Raw genomic sequence first — 21,531 nt, 5'->3', positions numbered from 1 at the left:
ATTAAGAATGTTAGAAGTAACCACAGTGGATTCAGTGCAGGGGAGACCATCAAAGGTGAGTGATAAATGGAGTTTGGCAATACCTGCTTTTACCTACACCAGCGTTCAGGTCTGGCCTGAGAATCAAAGAGCTGTAATGTGATGCCCCTTGCTTGCTGCTGCACTGATGAAGCAGAGAACAGAACCAGGCCTCTATAACTTAATTGTCTAAAACACTGTTTATTTTTAAATGTATTTTCCCATATTTTACAGATTTGGTTAACATTTATGAGATGTTTCAACTATCCAGTCAAGGACAATACAATCAAACTTACAGCTGTATGGTTCACGCTGTCTTTTGGGTATGATTGACTTGGATTCTTTATGAATTTTCCGTGGTTAGCCTGTAAATCTTGAAATACAGATGAAGTTTAATGCTGCCAGTCATGCAGAATGCAAATCTGTTTTGCCATTGTGATTTTCTTTTCTTATTGACAATACTTACTACATTACCTTTTAAATAAAACATCATATTTTGGGGTTACTCCATTTTTGGTTTCCCAGCTGGCACCTTAAAGGGTTCTGACTTTCAGGACTCTTCAAGGTGTTGAGTTGTGTGACCAAAAACTGAGGAACTCCAGATCACTTGTCACTTCTGAATATATAGGCCCAGCACACTATCTTCTTGAATAAAAAGAGATTTCCCATGAGAAAAAAATGGATTAAGGGTCAGAGTTTGTAAGCACTTGGAAGATGTAAAGCATTATATAAATCCTCAATAATAATATTATTATTATTATGGCTTATTGTTCCATGCACATGTTTTATTGGTGAACAGATGCTACAGTAATTCACTTATTTGCTTCCTTATTAACCTAATGACTGTCGTTCTATATAGATTTAAATTGAACTGTCAGAAAATGAACTTTTCTTGTATTTTTTAATCATAATTAATTATTGTTGTGCTAAATTTATCCTCATTGAAGTACACTGAGGAACTGAAGGAGAGTAAAACTCATTTTTAGTTCCTTAGCTTTCCTCCACCTTCATAAAGTGCTCTCTGCCGCCTCTATTTCAGGATCCCTTCCACAACAACATCTCCTTATCTCCTTTGCAACTTCCCACTATACAGAGTGCCCCAACCCGCACTCCACTCTGACCCACTCCAGCTTCCAGCCAGTTGTCCCCTGATTCCAGATAACATTTTTTGAGACCTTAACAGTAGAGTAAGTGATACACCAGCTTACTTTGGTTTGGGAATTTCTATAGCAATCATGTCCCTCTCAGGGCTAAGGATAATTCTCAGACCATTGTAATCATTATGCCGTGTAAATTTGCTGGGGCCCAATCCCTAACTAAAGAGTTTAAACTTCACAGTGACATTCACTGTAGTGAAGAGAGCTTGGGCAAGATTCTCCAGCCACTTAAACTCTGTGTTGGGACTGCACAGCATGAGCAGCTGGCAGAACATCTGAACCGAGGGTCTCCACTCTCCCTGCATCCCACTGATGGTGTTTCTGCTGGCCCTGCATAGTCTGGCATAGGGAACGATTACAGTGTGAATCAAATAATGGATAGGTGACCACACAGTTCCAGTGGTTCTAACAACCTTGAAAGCACAACAGGTTAAACGAGCAGCTGTAGGAGGTCTATGGTGCACCCCTGAGCTCTGATCCTGATTGGAGGATGGATTTATTCCTCCCATCTCACACAGATGAAGAGTGTGAGAGACCCCAGTATTCTGACTTTATGCAAGCAAAATGCATTTCATCCTAAAAGCATTCTTATGCTTGATGCTTAAAAATCTAAAATTCAGGTAGAAGTAGAAGTGTTTCTGCAGATCTAGTTATCTGCTTTAAGTAGTTGGATGCTGTAGGTTGTCTCTCTAGTCTGTACATACTTCTGACATTAAGGTGAGCTTTGTGACTGAACCCTTCTGCTTTTCACAGCTACTATGGATTGTCCGTCTGGTTCCCTGATGTCATTAAACATCTGCAATCGGACGAATATGCATCCAAAGTGAAACGTTTTAACGGAGAGAGACTTGTAGATTTCAACTTCAACTTCACATTGGAAAATCAGATTCACATCAATGGATCATACATCAATGACAGGTCTAGAAAGATTTTGGTTAAGAAAATATCATTAATTTCACTAACATTTTAAGTTTCTGCCTAAGGGCTTGTCTATATGGTAAAATGGTAGAGGGACATGATTTGTAAAGCATTCTGATTCTCACTGCCCCCTTTTAGAGTGCTTTCTGAGCTCTCACTGCCCCCTTTTAGAGTACTTTGCTTCACTGTGTAGACAAGCTCTTAATACACTAATGTTTTTCAGTGTTGACCGTTAATAGGTTGGTTGGGTTGGGTTTGTTTACATTTAATTTTTGGAAGAGTCATTTTGTTCTTATCTCCTTGGTGCTTGATCCTGCACTCTAGTGGAAGTAGATGGGGACTGTACATGGGTTATGGGTCCATGTAGGTGGATCCCTTTTGCTGCATTGAGGCCTTGGTTATTTTGATAAACCAGACTAGAGGATACACATTATTGGTACTTACTTTCACCAGGGGACTCAGATTTTCAGACCCAATGTGTGTGGCATGTGAGAATGCAGGAGATGTATCTCTAATGGTGGGAGACAGGGTGGTTTTTCTTTTGTTCCTTTTTTACTTTTTTTTTCCTTTCTTGGTACTCACTTAGGGTCTCTTCTGGCAAAATGCTGAGCTTCAGAAACACTGAGCACCTTACAGGATGACATCTTAAAAGGGGAAAAAATAGTTGAAAAGATAAATACAAGAGGCATTTGATAGAAAGTATGAACCGTTGTAAAAAGTAAAAAAATCCAGATGAGCAATGTCCTTTTATTTTTAAATTGAGTCCAGAAGTCTAAAGGCACTAGCTAGGATTTTACAGAGCACAATTCTAAATGACTTACTTATATAAAGACATCAAAGCAATCCAATTGTGTTTAATCACTCTATGGTCACAGAGTTGTTTTAAGTGTCTGGTCTCTGTCTACAATACATATGTATATAATATAAAGTATATTAAGGTTCTAAGCCCTGTGGTACTAAATAGTTGTTATTTATATAATAAAATTACATTTAAGTGTATTATATTAATGGTTTTGGTAATATAAGAAGGCTTCTTTTTTTAATAAGAATTTGAATTTGGAAACAATTAAAGTTTTGTTCAATGCAGAGCAATTGAAAATTATGACTAGCCTATTTCATTTTAAATTAGCGTCTGCCTTCCAAATTTAGTTCCATTTCAGGAGATGGATGCTGTCTAAAAAAGTGGAGCCCTTTATTATCATTCAGTAAATTTCAGTTGCTGTGCACTCTGCCAGACCAGGTACTGCAGATCACGTCCAAATAAAAATGCTTGTAAAAATACTGTGGCTTCCAAATCTGCCCTGAATCTATCAAGTATGCAAACTTTGACACTGGTGAACTACTTGAGCCATTTTTCCCCAGGAGTGTAAACTTTTGCGTTCGTTCCCTCCAAAAAAAGATTCACTATTTTCACGGGGGCAGTTAGTAGATTTTTGTGTGTGTGTGGATTTTTTTCTCTTTGCCGCCTCTGCTCCTTTTTTCATAATCTCTCTTAATCAGAACATGTTTCCAACACTATTCAGCGTTCTAACTTTCTAAATCTGGTTGGATCTGAATTCAAACCATCTCAACAATCTACACCAGTTTTATAGCAGCTGGATTTTCTTTTTCATTTTGTTTCAAAATATGTTTCCTGTCCAAAGTGCAAAAGACACATCTGGCAGTATGCATGCAGGGAACACAGTCTGGCTCTTCTGTTTCAATTGGTTAGTCCTGTTGCTCTTTGTTTCCCTTTTAAACAATTGAGACAATATTTTGAGCAGGAAGACCAAGCATGGTGGTGTTGTGAAAAAGGATAATGGGTTGACACTGAATTCGACAGATTTTAATCTGAGTCTGTCACAGATGAGAAAAGGTACAGTTGTTAATTAATGAATAGACCGAAGGCATCATTTTCCTGTCCAATACTAGCAGCGAAGTCATTAGCCAGTAACCTATGAAAATCAAAATAGAATTTTGGGTCCCCTCTTCCTACAAAAAATGTGATTCTAGCAATTTTATCTGTGAGAGAGTTTAATTCCCACCATTTTTATCTACCTCACAATAAACTTGTTTGATGTTCTTCCACCCCCCAACTCCTACTCCTACTTTCTACCCCAAGAAGAAAATTGCTCTTTGACCTAAAACTTAAATAAGTTGTTTAGTATAAGACATGAGAAGTTTGTTTAGTAGAAATTTTAGCTAGACTAAGATTTAGAAGGCTTTGCTGGTATAACTATACTGGCAAAGTGATCCTAGGGTGGATGCAGCTTATGCTTGCAAAACTGTTTTTGCCAGTATAGCTTATTCCACCACCTCCCATTTCCCCCCAAAAAATCTAAACTGCCAAAAGTGCAGTTTTGCTGGTATAAATTATTCTACACAAAGGGCTTTTGCCGACCCAGCTATGTTGGTCACAAATCACACCTCATCACACCCCTGACCAACATAGCTATGTTGGCAAAAAGTTTGTTGTGTAGACTTGGCCTAAGAATATTGAGTCTAATGTTTTTATATTATGTATGGTTTCCTTTACTTTTTAAAATTAATTAAATAGGTCAAAAGGCTATGGTATTAGTTATCTGAGAGTCAGTAAGAAGGAGGGGACAGAAAGTAAGAAGAGCTAGGAACTGGAAAGAGGCAATTTTAGAATCGTGTGCACAAAAATGCATGTGCATAATTTCTGTGCACTATAATTACAATTGTACACAGTAGCAACATAAACATATTTCCATTTAGACATCTAGCAGATTATCTGCACATGCAATATTTGTGACTGTGTTCCAGCATTTTTGTGTAAACGTTTTTTAAAATTCTGGACCAAAATGTTGAGCCTGACCTGATGGAGAGGGTTTTGTCTGGCTGTAGAAATAAAGGTTCTTTAAAATCTGTTAGCATCTCCACTAATCATTTATTCCAAGAAGCCAGATTTCTGGAGCCTTAGCGAAGAATACAGTGGCACTTGTGAAATGCTATTTAACATTGCTTTTAAAAGTATATTACACCAGAGTCCTGAGGTTCTTTACATTTTGATTAGAGATTGGTGATAACTATTTTATCCTTGTATTAACTATGAAAAGGGTATGCCCAGCAGCTGTGAGGGAATGCCATTTTGTGAAATCAATGTATTCAACAATGGTTGCACAGCATCAGGCAATCAGCCATTCTGACTCTGCAAGAAGCATTATGTTTGTGGGCCTGGGACTTCTGAGAATGGCATCCATGTAAGACTGCACAGCTGAATCTCTAATCATGATGCATGAAGGCAGACTGATGGAAATTATTTGTATTGGGCAGGTTTATTATGATGAAGTTTAAATCAGTAACCTTTGAAGATTCCCTTTTTAAGAATTGCTTATTTGAGGACATTACTTCTGTGAGCACATACTTCAGGAACTGTACTTTTGTGGAAACCAACTTCTCCAGCACAGGTATGCTGAAAGGAAAATCATATCACTGTCCAACTACCGTGGTCTTATTTCACAAAGCTGCTTGTCAGGAATACAATAGCGGTAAAAGCAACAGATATAAATACAAGACAGAGACTCCAGCGCCAGGGTGAAGCAGGAACCTTTGGACGTTCAGAAAGTTTTCCATAGTTTTGACTAGATTTTTCTCTGCCCTGTGCTGATTGGCTGTTTGCTGCAGCCCTCTTCCTTCCCTTGTCACATAGTCTCTTCACCTCAGTTTCACTCCACAGCTGCCAGTTACCCTCTTCTCTCCTCCCCTGTCCCCCTCACCTCCCTTCCCTTCAATGTATCCTTTCCCCATCCCTTTTCTTTCCATTTAGCTGATCCTTTCCTAACTAAATCTGTCTTTTAACAAACAAACAAAACAAAAGTGGAAATAACATGGCATTTGCTGTTGCATTGGCGCACATTGTGCTGCTGTGTTTAAACCCCTTCTCCCACCCTGTGTCTGTCTTGTCTATTTAGACTGCAAGCTCTTCTGGGAAGGGGCTGTTTACTACTGTGATTGTCCAGTGCCTAGCACAATTGGACCTCACCCTTGGTTGGTCCTTAGGCACTACTGTAATAAACATGCACAATAGTAATAATAAAAATAAATGTAAAGGAACACACCCATTTAAAAGATCACATGCCCACTATTAATTCAGGGAGTGAATTTTAAATCTCTCCAATTTAAGTCTCTGTGGAGTTTCAGAACGCATAAGAGAAAGTTTGTTTACTTGTATAGTGATTGCTCTAATTAGGCTTATATCTGACTTGGCTGAATGGGAGTTTTAAAAAGATCAGTGCCGGAGCTGGCATACCTGTCTAGTAGTGATGTGCAATATGCTACTATGTTTAGAGGAGGGGATCTAAGTTCACAATTCATACCCTTTCTTTCTTTCTCTCTTTTTTCTTTCTCTCTCTCTTTTTTTCTCTCTTTCTTTCTCTCTCCCCCTCCCTCCCTTCCTCCATTACCTAGGCCAATAAGAGGTGGGAATATCGCAGAGACAATGGGGCAGGGCCTGATCTTATTTACACAGTCGTAAATCCAGAGTAGCTCCATTTTGTCCAGTTGAATCCCATGTAAATGAGATGAGAATCTGGTTCGCTGGGCTTAACATTTGGGGGATGTAGCAGCTCTTATTGCTCTCCCACATGGCCATCTTGCAAGCTGTGTTGGTAGGTGTCTGAGGTAAAAATGCCCAGCCCTCTTTGCCTGAAGGGAAAGTCTATGTGACTCAGGACCTCAAGGCTGACAGCAGTAAGAGAAGCAAAGGGGGAAATGCAGGGTCTGATCTTCCAGAGCGAGTTTGGAGGACACTGGGGGAAAACTGTCTGCATTTAATAGCTTGTTCACTTCCTGGTTCAAAACGTAACAAATGGAAATGCCAGTGAGCGAGCACACTAGCTTTATACCTCTGGAGAACTATGTTCAAATCCCTAACATAGTCCAGGGCTACTATGGAGGGCCCTTGAAGTAAATGGCCATGTGGGACAACAAGGTGGAAACTGGAGCAGTCACTGATGCTCTGGCCTCATTTGTGTCTCACTAAAAAGGAAACAAACAAAACCCACACCTCAGGCTGTGTTTGCAGAGCTGGCACTTAAGGCTTCTCTACATGAGGGGCAATATGCACCAGGTGTCAATTGGAAAGTGCAGTAACTGCCCTGTGTAGACCCTGCTGACATGCTCTAAAAGGTTCCTAGTCCATCAGCAGGGTCCACATGGGGTCTTACAGCACCCTCAAATTTACACCCCTCTGGAGGGCATAGACAAGCCTTAGAAAAACCTAATTGCATCTCAGTGATTCCAGAGCATTCTTGCAGTCACTTTTTTAGAATAGAACTGCAATTGAAAACTAATACATCCGATCCCAAAAGAAAATGAGTCTCATCTGAGTTTCCAGTGGACATTCATCCTCACCACAAACCCACCAAAAGGTGACATGATTGACAGTCTCTGTTCAAGTGAGACCCAGGTCTGTAGCTGAACAAGACTGAGGAACATTGACAATGCTATGTGGTGGAAGTTTGTAAATCTTCAGTATGCCGGGTGGTAGGCTGTATTATCAGCCTCCAGCTGAGCAAAGCACGTATGGAACTTTAAGCACCAATTTTTGTGCTTTGCTGGATCAAGGCCGTAGTCCCTTATTTTCATGAGCTCTGAATTCATCTGGAGAATAATATATATATATATATATATATATATTATATACCAACAAGTAACAGCAGTAACTAGCCATATTATACTAAGCAAAGCAGCATGAAAGCTCCTGTTTATCAATCAGAGTGTCTAATCTTGGGATGTTTTAAATCGTATGCTTCTCATAGGGTTATGAGTTATCTGATATTGTTTTTGCTGACACTTCCCTTGTTTCTACAGATCTCGAGCAATATAAATTCATTGACACTGAATTTATAAACTGCATATTTAAGCACAACAAGACAGGATGTCAGATTACCTTTGATGATGACTACAGTGCTTATTGGATTTACTTTGTTAATTTCCTGGGAACTTTGGCTGTGTTACCAGGGAATATTGTATCTGCTCTTCTGATGGACAGAATTGGACGTTTAACGATGTTAGGTATGGGCTTTGCCAAAATCCCCCCAAAAAACCTAAAGCAGTCTAGATAAAATAAAGTTTTCTCTTTTAGGGTTTGCTGTTCATAAAGGCAAGAAAAAATCCCTTCCAGCGATTTTTTCATTAGTGTATAATCCTAAACTCCTATTCAAAAACACCCAAATGTTAGAAAGTTTGGAAATTAACAGTTAAGGAGCTCAGCCAATTCTCAACTGCCATATATTTGTTCATCACTCAGTATTACCATAAAATAAAAGAAGTATACTATTTTAAGCACTTGTGATTGTGGGATTTTAAAAAGTGTTCATTATTGGCTTGCTCCATTAAAGGGAGAGGGAGCTGTGCACAGGTAATCCTCAGATGGTGGACCAGACCATTTACTGAGTGTAGGGAACCATCTAGCTGGTATAATTTAGAGGAGCCCGTAGACAAGTTTCTATTTTGGGACATTAGTGGAGGTTGAAAATCAGATGTCAACTCTTCATAATGACAAATTTATGCTCATTTTACTTAAATAACTAAGTAATTTATTATGTTGATTTTCTATGAGCAACATCCTACATAAAGACTGAGTCCTACTAAATTATTCTTGTTAGTTTAGTTTACTATGGTATGTAAATGCATTCCTTGTAATTGCAAGAGGTGTGGTCCCAACTGACAGTTGCCAGAGAAATGGGTTCTATTTTAGAATTTAGTTTTAAATTCAAATATGCAGTTTAGTGATTTAAACTGTCCAATGTGGAAAGTCCATTGTTATGCAAAACAAACAAGATTATAAATATTATTATTCTGTAAAAACAATGATTTTTTTTGGTCTGCCTTTAATATAGGTGGTTCTATGGTACTCTCTGGAATTAGCTGTTTTTTCTTGTGGTTTGGTACCAGTGAATCCATGATGATAGGCATGCTGTGTTTGTACAATGGTCTCACCATCTCAGCATGGAACTCCCTTGATGTCATTACTGTGGAACTGTATCCTACAGACAGAAGGTACATTGAAATATAACTGTGTTAGTCCTGCTGGCTCCATTGCAAAACATACATTATAAGACTTTGAGTATTAGTGTGCTAGTCTTCCACTCCTCATTTCTCTTGCAAACAGAGCAAAAAAGAATCTGGTTTCTGAGCAGTTTGTTTGATAATGATTTGAGACATATTTTGCATCAGATACCTGCTCTTTTGAATTAATACCATAGGAAGTATAGTTGATGTGAAACGTGTAGGTTCAAATTCTGCTCTCATTTAGACTGTGCTAATATGCAGTGATTCTGCTGACTTCAGTGGACTGATTCTGGATTTACAATAGTATAACTAAAGGGCAGAATTTGAACCAAAGTATAATTGTGTATCGACTTTGAAATGATGTGGAGATTGTAATATCAAATCCCTGTGCCAGTGATTATAGCATATTTTGGGAGAGCTAATGTGTTTGGCCCAAGTATGAACTATTAATCAGTCCTGTGAGGATTTGTATGAAGGGTCAGCAGGTATCTCTGTGGTCTCTTCATTAACCAGCTACAAAGAAGCCTCTGGAGCACTGCTTCTGACCTTTCCAGGCTCTTGAAGGGCCCCCAGGCCACTCCCAATTTCTGCAAGAAAGTTTCTCATCTCACACTAAGATTGGAGCTCTAGATCATTGGTCTAATGTCAGTGAAGGGATTAAAAGGACAAGGATGTATAAGATGATGTAGTTCATAAAGAGTAAAACTAGTAGATCTGAAAACTGAGAGAGTTTATTTTCTTTTATTCTTGAAAAAATGCTTCTGTTGTAATTGTTCAGATTCCTGTCAGTGAAGCCGGGGGGGCATCTTTTCTCACATTATTGTACATCATGTCATGAAGGCATTAGACATTTCTAACACTGGACATAAAAATACCCAGAGGCTACTTATTGCCTAATGCCTTACATGCTATTCCAAGCTTTTGGGGTGAATATATGCATAGACATTTCCTCGGGAAAGGAGAAATTATAGATACAAGAATAAGTACAACACTCACCTCTAGTTCCTCTTTGGCAGAAAAGCTTCAAAGACACTTTCTTTTTTTTTACCCTGGAAGTTCATCTCCATTGTTGTAGCTATCTCAAGATAACCATACCAGATGACTTATGAATCCAAAGCATTCTATTTTTATGTCACTGTGTTTTTATTACACCTCAAGAAGTGCTCTTCCGATAATAATCATCCCATCAACCAAGCATTATAAACCTTCTTTACAGATAGCTATTTTCTTGGCATTCCTAAATGTAATAGAAGTAAATATTTTATTAAAGCCAAGTAGAGGGAAATTACTGTGATAAAACTCATTAATTTTAGTGGAAGGAAAAAATATTTTTTCCTAATAATAAAAAGTTACTACAGGTAACTATTCCATCTACTTTTTTACATTTCAGTATATATCCTAGTGAGTCTGCATTACATCTTTACTTAATAGTTGCTCTTTAGCAGTTTCTGCTAATACCATTACTACAACAAAGTGTTTTCCTATTTGTCCCTTTAAAACAATTTACACACAATAACAGCTGCCCACAGTTCCACCACAAAAGATGACTTCCAGCTGAAATTTCTTCTACGAGGGCTCAACCAGAGAGCAAATATTTTTATATTGCATAAAAAGGCTGGTTGGTAGAATCTGCTGATCTTTGACTGGCCATTGGTAATATATACCAGTTTTTCACAAGGGCCAGATTTTCACAAGAGCTCAGCTCCCAGCACCACTTGTTGTTGTCAGTGGAAGCTGTTGAATAGGAACTCTGGCCTAACAGTGGCCTTCTGGGTTATTTATATGCAGGGCTGGCCCTATGTTTTGCAGAGTTATGTGAAGAGTACTGCACACCATCGAAACCCTGCACTGACTACCGAATTATAATTACCCTGTGTTTTTTTCCCTTAAGGTGCTCTTATTCCAGTTTCTTAGTTCTTCGCAATCATAAATTAATTAATCTTCACAACATCCCAGTGAGGAAAGGTGGTATTATTGTTCCCTTTTCACACAGGGGAAACTGAGGCACAGTATAGTCAGAAGTGTCCACTAGTTTTGGGTTTCCAATTTGAGACACCTAAGATCTAACTTCTCAGAATACTTAGCATCGTATAACAGTTTATATGTTCGAAGCAGAGCTCCCATTGACTTCAGTTGCAGCTATGAGCTGCAACACTTCTGCAAATCAAATTCCGGAGTCTTGAGTTGGACACCCAGAAAATGAGGAACACACAATTAGAGAAGTGTGGTGCAACTTGCCCGGCATCACACAGAGACTCTGTAGTAGAGATAGGGATAGAATCCAGTTCTGCAGGCCAGCATTCAACTACCTTAAGATGAGACTGTCCTTTCTCCTCGGCATTCCCATGATTCATTCAGTACACACCTTCCAGCTTCTTCAACAAATGAGGCAGGGGTCCTACAGACAACAGTCTCCTTTATTGTACAGCCCTGATTTATCCCCAGAGCAGGTCCATGCCATGCACTGAATCAGGCGAGGGACCTGTCGGGGAAAAAATAGTGTGCAGTCAAGTAATTAAAGACACTACTATAATGCATATGCATGAGGAGGTAGAATTAAGGTTGCACAGGCAACCAGCTCTAACTGTAATACACATTTGAATGGAATAGGGCTAAAATTCTCTAGAGAAGAGATGTTTAGGAAGATTTTCTTTCTTTAACATTCAATTGCTACATTCATGTAAATGACAACAGCTTGTTGTGAACTAGTTTGGGAAGCACCACGATTAGAAGTTAGAACTCTGACCCAGGAGTAGCTGTGACCAGATAAATAAGCCAAACCTAAGTGGACTTTGGAATAAGACTGAAAAGTATAGTCATCTCATTGTATCTCCTCACGGTCACATTAGATCAAGTAATCCAACAGTTCATTAACTTCACTAGGTCTGCCAGACATCTGGATTTTGATCTTGGCCAGCTAATTTAGAGTTCACAATGTACTGTAAAATGCAATCATCATATCCTGCCTTTTCCCAGAGCATTTGAAAAGAGTGCATAGAGTTTGGTCAAAAATGAAAAATTACAGATCTACCTACCGCTCAGTGCACCCATCCTTCATTTCCCTTTCTGAGCCTGGAGAACTCCCCCAGAGTGATAAACATTATCCACAGGATATTTTAAACCTTAGGTTGTATTGTTGTTGCTGTCAGAAGAGAAATTTTATATTCATCTCAGACATAGCTTTGCAGTCACTGACTCATAGTACACTTCCTGGCAGTTATTTTTTACTGCCATCCTGTGGATGTGGTTCAACTGCACTCTGTGGATACTCAGGTTTCTATTCTTATGACATAAAATGCCTCACAAATCTTTCTTTGTTGTCTTTATTTTTAGGCTACTGCTGTATGTTTTGTTTCAGATATTATCTCAAGGAGGATTCATATGTAATATAATCCTGATCATTCCCATTTGCTGACTTGCACTTGTCCTGTCCAGCAGATGACTTCAGATAAACTCAGCTGGAAATTTTTTTTGTAAAAAGCAGATGGGTTTTATTAACTCACTTGATCTAGTTCTCTAGGTACTTGTCAAAGTGTCTATCTCCTTCCTCCCTCCCTCTCACTCTTCAGCATCAAGAATGCAAAAATCTAGGACTCCTAATTCTCTGACTTTAGTTCCTTTTCTTATATCTCCAAATGTATACTTCTATGTGTGGTGGTGAAATGATCCCATTTCAGAGATTTATAACCAGACTATACAATTGTCCTTGATGAACCATTAATCAGATGCAGAAAGGCAAATTCTGTGGTCCTACTTGTGGGTAAAATTTTGCACCTTCTTAGTCTAGGATATGAAACTGTGCCCTAATGTGAAAGGGATTAAAAACTGGACATGCTTGGGTTGTCAACATTAGAAGATTGGCCATAACATATTGAGGAAAAACTGCTAACTTCCATTATATCTTCTCACATATATTTCAGGGAGCCATGATAATGTTATTCATAGATTTGTGCGAAGATGTGGATGGAACCTGGCACTGGGTCTGGAAAATAAAGTGTCAAACCCCTGGGCTGCACAGACAGGTCCCCCTGCAAGTGCTGCTGGGATTTCAGGAAGATAGTCACTGGGTGGTACGGCTGCAAGGCCAGACCATTAAGTTTAGTAGTAGAAGTACCTGGCCCACAGAAGAATACACATGGCATTCAGGGAAAGAGCTCTGGTGAGCTATATGCTTGGGTCACTAACCTCCCATTTTTAGTCAGTTTTTTTCATTTGTGACTTTGGCTAAAGGAAGCCATTTCTCTTTGTCATGTCTTAACTAAACCAGGCCTCCCTTACCTACCTTCTCACTGCCACCACACTGGCAGACCTGTCACACCCCCATATTTCTGGAGGATTTTGCATATGGTTCTAGTATTACTAAAAGATATAAAATAAATAATTTTTGAAGAGTTGAATAAACCCACCCCACTGCACTACCAGTATTGATGTGATGTGTTCCTGTCAATTTTCTAAGCTGTGCACAGGATTATGACTACATAACTCCCCTGGTCCCTAATGGGGATCACACAGCTAAGTCAGAAAACAGGAATTTGTGCCAACGATTTGCCCATTAACTGATCAATGTAGTGCAGATTGGTACAATGTTTGGTAATGACTTCACGCCTTCAGGCATCTGCATTTCAATCCACACTGAGTGCATTTGATGATTCACCAGGTTTCCTTGATGATTCTTAGAATGTCAGTACACTTCATCTCTTCTTCGAAGCACAGCAGCAAGGATTGCAGCAGAGATAGAGAGGGAGACTGGGCCCTGTTGTGCTTGGGGATTGGGGCAGATACATACAACATTTCTCTGTCCTGCCGTTGTACTAGAATGAGTTATGGGTGCACTGAAGGGAAGTATTAATATGGGATTTAATTGATTTGAATCACAAATATTTTAACAAATATGTTTGTATTTTAAAGCTGTAGGGCCTGATTCTGCTTTCCTTGTGCATCGAAACTCTTGTTCGTGTTTACTGGGGCACAGGGCATGCACAGTCGGGCCCATAATTTCAAGATTCAAGTGAGCGATCAGAAATGATTGAAAATAGAGAGAACACTGTTCAGATGCACCAAGAAAGGACTACATTATTCAGACATTTTTCTTCATTTTTTGAACATCTTATTTTTATTCCTGGTCACAATTAACAACATAGTATTTTATGCAACATTTTATGTGTGGAGACTGCGTAAAGATCAAAAGATGAGATTTACTACAGGGTTGTTCGTTTTAAAACCTTGGAACAGTCAAAGCCAAAGAAAAATGGGCTTATTTTAACAGTCTTATTCATCTCTTTATGATCATTTGACAATGTTCATGAGATCAGAAAATTAGCAGCACCATCCAGTTGCAAAAGTTTGACTATGCCAATTATATTTTGCAAAAGAGCTGGGTTTTTTCAGTACCTGAATACTGCACCAATTTAGTTCAAATATATTACATACCATCTTTAAAAAGTACCTTCATATTTGAGTTAAAATACAGAGACATCCACCTGATAACAGTCCCGGAATATACTGCAGGTTCTGAATGTGCTAGTTGTAGAGCACAGGATATGAAAATAAATATTCCAAATGCTCAGGAAATTATATGCAGTATAACTAGATGATGTAAGCAGATAGCACCTGTGAAGCAATTTACCTCTACAGAGTAATATAAAAAGTATCTCCATATGTTCCCTAGCATTGCCCTTCCAAAGATTTCATGTCTAGATCTGTGTCTAAATTTGCATTAGCTAGATCTATATTCTTTTGTTAGTTCTGTTAACTCTTATTCTGTTAGCTTTTACTGCATTTAGGCTGAGACCTGTGGACAGAAAACGATTACATTATCGCTACATAAACATTGTTTTTCTCAGTGTTCATAATCTTTTGGGCAAATTTTGGCTTTAGGGCACTAGTGGAAGCTACAATAAGTGTGTGTGTGTGTGTATGTGTGTGTGTGTGTGTGTGTATGTATATATATATAATTAAAAAAATAGGGCTGTCAATCACAGTTAACTCATGTGATTAACCGCACTTATAACACTAGAATACCAATTGAAATATATTAAATATTTTTGGATGTTTTTCCACATTTCCAATATTGATTTCAATTACAACACAGAATATAAAGTTCACAGTGCTCACTTTATATTATTATTTTTATTACAAATATATGCACTGTAAAAATGATAAAAAATATTATTTCTTTAGTTTAATTCATCTCATACAAGATACAAGTACTGAAGTGCAATCCTCTTTATGGTGAAAGTGTAACTAGCAAATGCAGATTTTTTTTTGGTTACATAACTGCACTCAAAACCAAAAGGGTGTAAAACTTTAGAGCCTACAAGTCCACTCAGTGCTACTTCTTGATGAGCCAATCACTCAGACAAACAAGGTTGGTTACAATTTGCAGAAGATAATGCTGCTTGCTTCTTATTTACGTCACCAGAAAGTGAGAACAGGCGTTCACATGGCACTTTTGTAGCCAGAGTTGGTAGATATTTACATGCCAGATGCACTGAAGATTCATATGTCCCTTCATGCTTCAACCATCATTCCAGAGGACAGCCGTCCATGCTGATGATGGCTTCTGCTTGATAACAATCCAAAGCAGTGTGGACTGATGCACGTTTATTTTCATCATCTGAGTCTGATGTCACCAGCAGAAGGTTGATTTTCTTTTTTGGTGGTTTGGGTTCTGTAGTTTCTGCATCAGTGTGTTGCTCTTTTAAGACTTCTAAAAGCATGCTCTACACCTCGTCCCTCTCTGATTTTTGGACGGCACTTCAGATTCTTAAACTCTGGGTTGAGTGCTTTAGCTATTTTTAGAAATCTCACATTGGTTCCTTCTTTGTGTTTTGTCAAATCTGCTGTGAAAGTGTTCTTAACACGAACATGTGCTGGGTCATCATCCGAGACTGCTAGAACATGAAATATATGCAGAATGCGGGTAAAAACAAAGTAGGCTCTAAAGTTTACATTGTTTTATTTTTGAATGCAGTTTTTTTGTACATAATTCTATATTTGTACATTCATCTTTCACAATAAAAAGATTGCACTATAGTACTTGTATGAGGTGAATTGAAAAATATAATTTTGGGGTTTTTTGTTTTGTTTTTTACAGTGCAAATATTTGTAATAAAAAATAAAGTGAGCACTGTACACTTTGTATTCTGTGTTATAATTTAAATTAATATATTTGAAAATGTAGTAAACATCCGAAAATATTTAAAGTAAATGGTATTCTATTGTTTAACAGCGCAATTAATCATGATTAATTTTTTAATCACTTGATAGCTCCCAGACATATCACTGAGGTTTTTTCCCTAGTGTGGTATGTTAAAGGGGCACCATGTGGTATAAAAAAGAATAATCAATACTTTAATCAAAAGGAACAATATTTTGCTAAAGTCCAAGTATTTTAAAAGTTGCAAGGGAATCATAAAACACAGCTGTTGGCTGCAAGTGACCTGTGGGCACCAGAGTATATGCCAAGGGTCTAACATAGCAGTGATGGTTATAATCACACAGCAAAACTGAGCATGTGTCATGAGTTCAGAAAGTACATAATTCACAGAGCTAATGTGGAAACAATAGATATCAACACTTACGATTTTTCTCCCATAAGAATTCTTGGAAAAGAAGAATGTTGGCTTCAGCATTTGTACAACATCCCACTACAGTGTCTTCTTGATCATCAGGCTTCACCCTTGTGTTCCTCTGACTGAAGCCCCTGATGACACAAGATATCTCTATCCAAACCCATATTGACTAACACTTCTGATACCCTTTGCCTTTTTTTGTTTCTATTAGAGGTTTTGTTCTCTTTGGGACATCCTGTGCAAAATTACCTAAGCAACAGTCTCCATATGATATAGTCCTGATTAAACAAGGTTTTTTAAAATCAAAGTGGTTTGCAGAACATATCTAGTTTTAACCTTGTCATCAGCTAAGCAGATGAGTTACTCTTCGGCTTTGATACAGAATATTAATAGGATCGTATATTATGTTTCCATAAAGCAATGTCCACTCGGAAGTGTTTTTATTAGATTCTCAGCTAGCAAACCATCTCCCTTCCCTATCCTGCAGAATCTCTTAGGGCACGTCTACACTTCAAATTAAAACCTGTGGCACCAAATTTCAGAGCCTGGGTCAATTGACTCAGACTCATGGGGCTTGGGCTGCGGGGCTGAAAATAGCAGTGTAGATGTTCAGGCTGGGGCTGGAGCCTGTACTTCGAGGCCCTCCCTACTTGCAAGCTTTCAGAGCTGAGCCTGAATGTCTACGCTGCAATTTTATAGCCCCACAGCCCAACCCCACGAGCCTGAGTCAGTTGACCAGGGCTCTGAGACTCGGGGCTGTGGGGTTTTCTTTGCAGTGTAGTTATACCCTTACATCTCACCTCCATCCCAAGACCCATTTTTCAAGGCCCCCATTCGGTTCATGTACAAAGTCTTAATGTTCATTATTATATGAGGATAAGATCTCATCAGCATTTCCACCAACTGTTTGATCAGGTGTGCCAGCTGGAGGAAATTAAAACTTTCTGTTCCCTCATACAAAGATGATCGTCCCCTTGTTTTGTTGGCACACTGTACAATCAAGAGGCCAGATCCTCAGCTAGTGTAAATTGGGATGGCTCCACTGAAGTCAACGGGGCTACCCTGATTTACCCCAGCTGAGGATCTGTCCCAAAGGCTTTAATTTTTCAAGCATGTTTAATGTTGTTCTTTTTTTTTTTCCCTTTTAGGGCAACAGGCTTCGGCTTTTTGAATGCACTATGCAAAGCAGCAGCTGTACTTGGAAACTTAATATTTGGTTCCCTTGTTGGCATCACCAAAGCAATCCCCATTCTTCTAGCTTCAACTGTTCTCGTGTGTGGAGGTCTGGTGGGACTTCGACTTCCTGACACAAGAACCCAGGTGTTGATGTAAAACTGGAAAAAAGCCATTTATGATTTATTTCCTTCTCCTTTCAAGTGTCAGCTCTCGTAACTGAATGGTGCAAAGGCTTCAGATTTTCAGTTCTTAGAATGGTGATCAGATAGCAGAAATCTAACTCAAAATGAGATTTTTTTCTGTGACAGAGGTTTAGAAACTTCCATAAGAAAGTTTTAAAGTTTCACCTTCTTTTGCATACTTCTGCTGTTTAATACTTTTTATCTTTCAAATTGCAAAGCTACCTCTTGAAACATTTTCAAAGACATATTCAGGAAGAGAAAACCATGCTCATAGCTAGGTGTTTAAAATCCAAGCGGATTGTCACATCTTGGACATGAAAAAATAGGTTCTAGATTTTTGCCATGACACCATTAGCTTCCACAGTGATACAGACATGGAAGTCAATTATTTAACAGTATTGGTGCAGTAAATGTCAATCTTACACAGATCAATGCATGTAGCATTAAACAGGAAACTGCATATTCTACATCCGTACTGAGAATATTAACGTTGTGTGACTATATTTAAGCAGTAGGGACTTCCTGCTTTCTTAGAAAAGGGCACGGCAGGCTTTGGCAGTGGCAATGCCTCTTTCAGAGGAAACCATCTTATGTAGATTCAGTCGTGGTTAAAGATTAACAATTGCAATCATAACAGTAAAACTGTCTGTGCTGAGGAGAAACAACTCCTGTTACAGAGGCCAGCAAAGCTCATAATGGGTGAGGGAAGTAAGAGAATAGGAAAAGCAGCACTTTCACTGCTTGCTGATCCTCCAGAGTGTATTTAGAGATACCAACACTTGGATGTCTGGAAATTTCTGAGCATTTTAGAAAACAAGGGCTTTGTCTGAACTTATCCCAGTGTAAACCATGAGTAGTTCTAATCTAGTCAATAGTTCACTAATGTAAAACTAGTGTGAGTGAAGGCAGAATAAAGCCCAATGCCTGTATGAAAAGTAAACAGCTTTAAGAAAAGTGCTTTTGCTATTTAACCTACTAACTTTTACTCCCTTGATGACATACAATATTTAGAAAAAATATTTTATATTAGAGTGCCTCCTACATGTTAACTTCGGCCTCTGTTTAACATGATCACAATCTCCGGAACTAAATCATTTACCTACAGCTGCTAAACTTTAAAAAAAAAAAAAAAAGTAACATTTCTTAGTATATCAGTTTATACAATTGGCATAAATTTGCAAATATTAATCTTAACAATATCTCATCATTTAACACTTCCTAGTCCTCCCAGCCCTGCACACCTCTCAAAAAAAAAAAAAAACCAGAATGTTAGCCTTGAGTCTCGTGGATTTTATCTATGTGTCACAGCCTTAGCAATAGTGAAAAGCCGTTTCCTGTAATTAGGATAGTACCTAATTCTGGCCATTATGTGCGTCTCGCTCTTGCTCGCTCGCTCATTTTTCAGGGCACTCCCTTGTGTCACCCCTTAGTCAGATGACTGCCTTGTACTTATTGCACATCTTGTTTCGAAATCTGAAGCCTCTGTACAGATTTAGAGTGATGATCAACAACCAGTGGTAAATAACATTTTTGTGCACACACTGTCTATTTAAAGTGATATGTTGTGTTTAGTTCTGTATGTTACTTTAAAGAATTATGAAATTCAGTGTGTGTAGGGCTATGACCAGTGTGGAGAAAAGGGGACGTAGGAAAGTGAGGATCAGTTACTGAGGGCTCCAATTCAGGGCTAACATGCTAAAATCTCATTATGTTTTAAAACATGCTCATTTACTATTAAATCCTCACCACTATTTCACCGTTATCCACAACAATGCTGGTGATTTTGCTAAATCTAGGCTACATCTTAGATTCTTGCTTATAGCCACCTCAGTCTATGACTCAGCCTAGATACAGTGTAGCCAACAGCATTAGAGCACATAGTGTGATTTTCTGTAGACTAGTGATATAAACTGGCCTACAGAAAAAGAAAATACCTGAGTGCCTGGATGCAGCTCCAGGCTACCAATGAATGTTATAAGACCCTTCCCCCGCACACACTTAAAGTGAGGTGGGAGTGGGAAAAGAAGGGAGAGAAGGAGGAAGGGGGAAAAGAAAAGGAAGAATAGAAGGGGAGAGGAACAAAGAGAATATAAATGCAAGCCCTCCCTCCTCCATATTCCCAACATGTTATGCTGTGATGGCAAGAGCAGAGAATATAATTGCAGCTGTGGACATACAATCAGGGGCTTGGTAGTATAGCCGCTTGGAGCACCAGTATTTGACCTTTGGAGGCTTAGGTCCAGATGTTACTCTACTTCATTGAAGAAGATAAATCACATGCAACTTCATAGGAGAATGCCATGTACTGTGTGTGTACATATTAGAGAGAACAAACCAAACTGGCTTGGGTTAATGTACCAGAGCCCTCTAATTGATGAAATCCTAACTACTTATCTGTGTGTCATAGTCCTTATCCTGCTGTGAGGTAACAGAGATTCTCTTTCAGTTCAAATGTTGGGGGCCCTTGTTATTTGTGGAGGAAGATGCAAGTTCTAGCCTTTTTTCTGCTTTGAAATGAAGAGGGTTCAACACAGCGCTAATGCTTGCTCCAGGTAGTCAGAGATTTATAACTATAGAAAGAGAGGGCTAGGACTAGAATGGTCCTAGTGCATGGTTCCTGCAGGGTGGGATTGAAGTAGGCTGGCAGAGAGATGCAGGGAAGCCTGCCTTCATAGTGCCTGGTTCTAGCCAGTGCCTTCACTGAGGACAATCATGCAGCCTTTAATCACAGAAGAAAAGATGCCAGAGCTCCTTGCCTGATAGCTCCAGCCCAGCTGTCCTCCTCTTGCCCAGCCTCATGTTCCCTGTTATTCCCAAGATTTCCAAACAGGCTATTACATTTATCAAGTCTCCCGTCTCACTTTTTCCTTTCTTCTCCCTGATCCTACCATTGTACTGATTCCAAATTAACTTGCCTTCCAAAAATCCTCTTCTAAATTCCCTCACTTATTCCTCTCAATTGCCTTTAATTTCCTTATATCCTCCAGTAATAAGACAATGCTCCACCCTTTGGGTTTGAGGTCAACACTTCTTTAACCCAGGTTGGAAAACAAGGTAAAGCAAAACAGCCCTTCAAGTTGTCCCCATCATAGGAAGTAGATAGTCTCTGAAAGTTCATTTAATGTCCAGGTGGCCTAACTAACACACATAATCAAGGAATAAAGATCATCCTGTCAGAAGCTCCACTTATCCCTTTAGATGTGGTGAATGAAGATCAAGGAAAGTACCCTGGTATTGTCACCAAGCTCAGCTCCATTTGGGAGGAAGTTTCATTCTTTTTTCGCAGAAGCTTCACCCTTTTTCTTTCTTGGCACCCCTGGAAACCTCACTTTTATATAGCTGCTGGCCATGCTATTGAGGCGTATCTGTCAGCGCCACTTTCCAGTAGCCTAATGGAGCCATAGCTGTCAGCTCCTTTCTCCAGGCCTGACAGCTCAGGCAGTCTCTATTGGCTAGGCTTTAGCTCTTTCCCCAGTGAAGGGTTTTAAA

The 21,531-nt window shown here is 38.9% G+C and overlaps 1 protein-coding gene and 1 long non-coding RNA gene across 17 annotated transcripts in view; one reads left to right on the top strand and one right to left on the bottom strand.

Annotated features, from left to right (window-relative positions):
* Window positions 1-21,531, top strand: part of SV2C (synaptic vesicle glycoprotein 2C) — a 312,143-nt gene that overhangs the window by 284,396 nt on the left and 6,216 nt on the right. For 14 of the 15 annotated variants that reach the window (XM_045021369.1, XM_045021381.1, XM_045021379.1 and 11 more), the window contains 6 exons: window positions 253-341; window positions 1,929-2,093; window positions 5,370-5,503; window positions 7,908-8,111; window positions 8,939-9,098; window positions 17,833-18,004. In XM_045021369.1, the coding sequence (XP_044877304.1) occupies window positions 253-341; window positions 1,929-2,093; window positions 5,370-5,503; window positions 7,908-8,111; window positions 8,939-9,098; window positions 17,833-18,004 (924 nt within the window). Of the gene's footprint in view, window positions 1-252; window positions 342-1,928; window positions 2,094-5,369; window positions 5,504-7,907; window positions 8,112-8,938; window positions 9,099-14,018; window positions 14,107-17,832; window positions 18,005-21,531 lie in introns of those variants that run through there. The other variant, XM_045021384.1, reaches the window with a different exon arrangement.
* On the bottom strand, window positions 224-11,589 carry LOC123372850. 2 transcript variants are annotated; one of them, XR_006580474.1, is made up of 5 exons: window positions 11,420-11,589; window positions 10,107-10,347; window positions 7,987-9,085; window positions 2,538-2,737; window positions 224-2,095 (listed from the first exon to the last, which is right to left on the bottom strand). It is a non-coding gene; the product is annotated as an uncharacterized LOC123372850 (long non-coding RNA). The 2 variants fall into 2 exon arrangements; XR_006580475.1 differs by lacking the exon at window positions 7,987-9,085.

The sequence above is a fragment of the Mauremys mutica genome, chromosome 6 (assembly GCF_020497125.1).
Source record: "Mauremys mutica isolate MM-2020 ecotype Southern chromosome 6, ASM2049712v1, whole genome shotgun sequence".
Taxonomy (NCBI): domain Eukaryota; kingdom Metazoa; phylum Chordata; order Testudines; family Geoemydidae; genus Mauremys; species Mauremys mutica.
The sequence above is the reverse complement of the archived record's forward strand: the minus strand, read 5'-3'. Positions and strand labels throughout refer to the sequence as shown.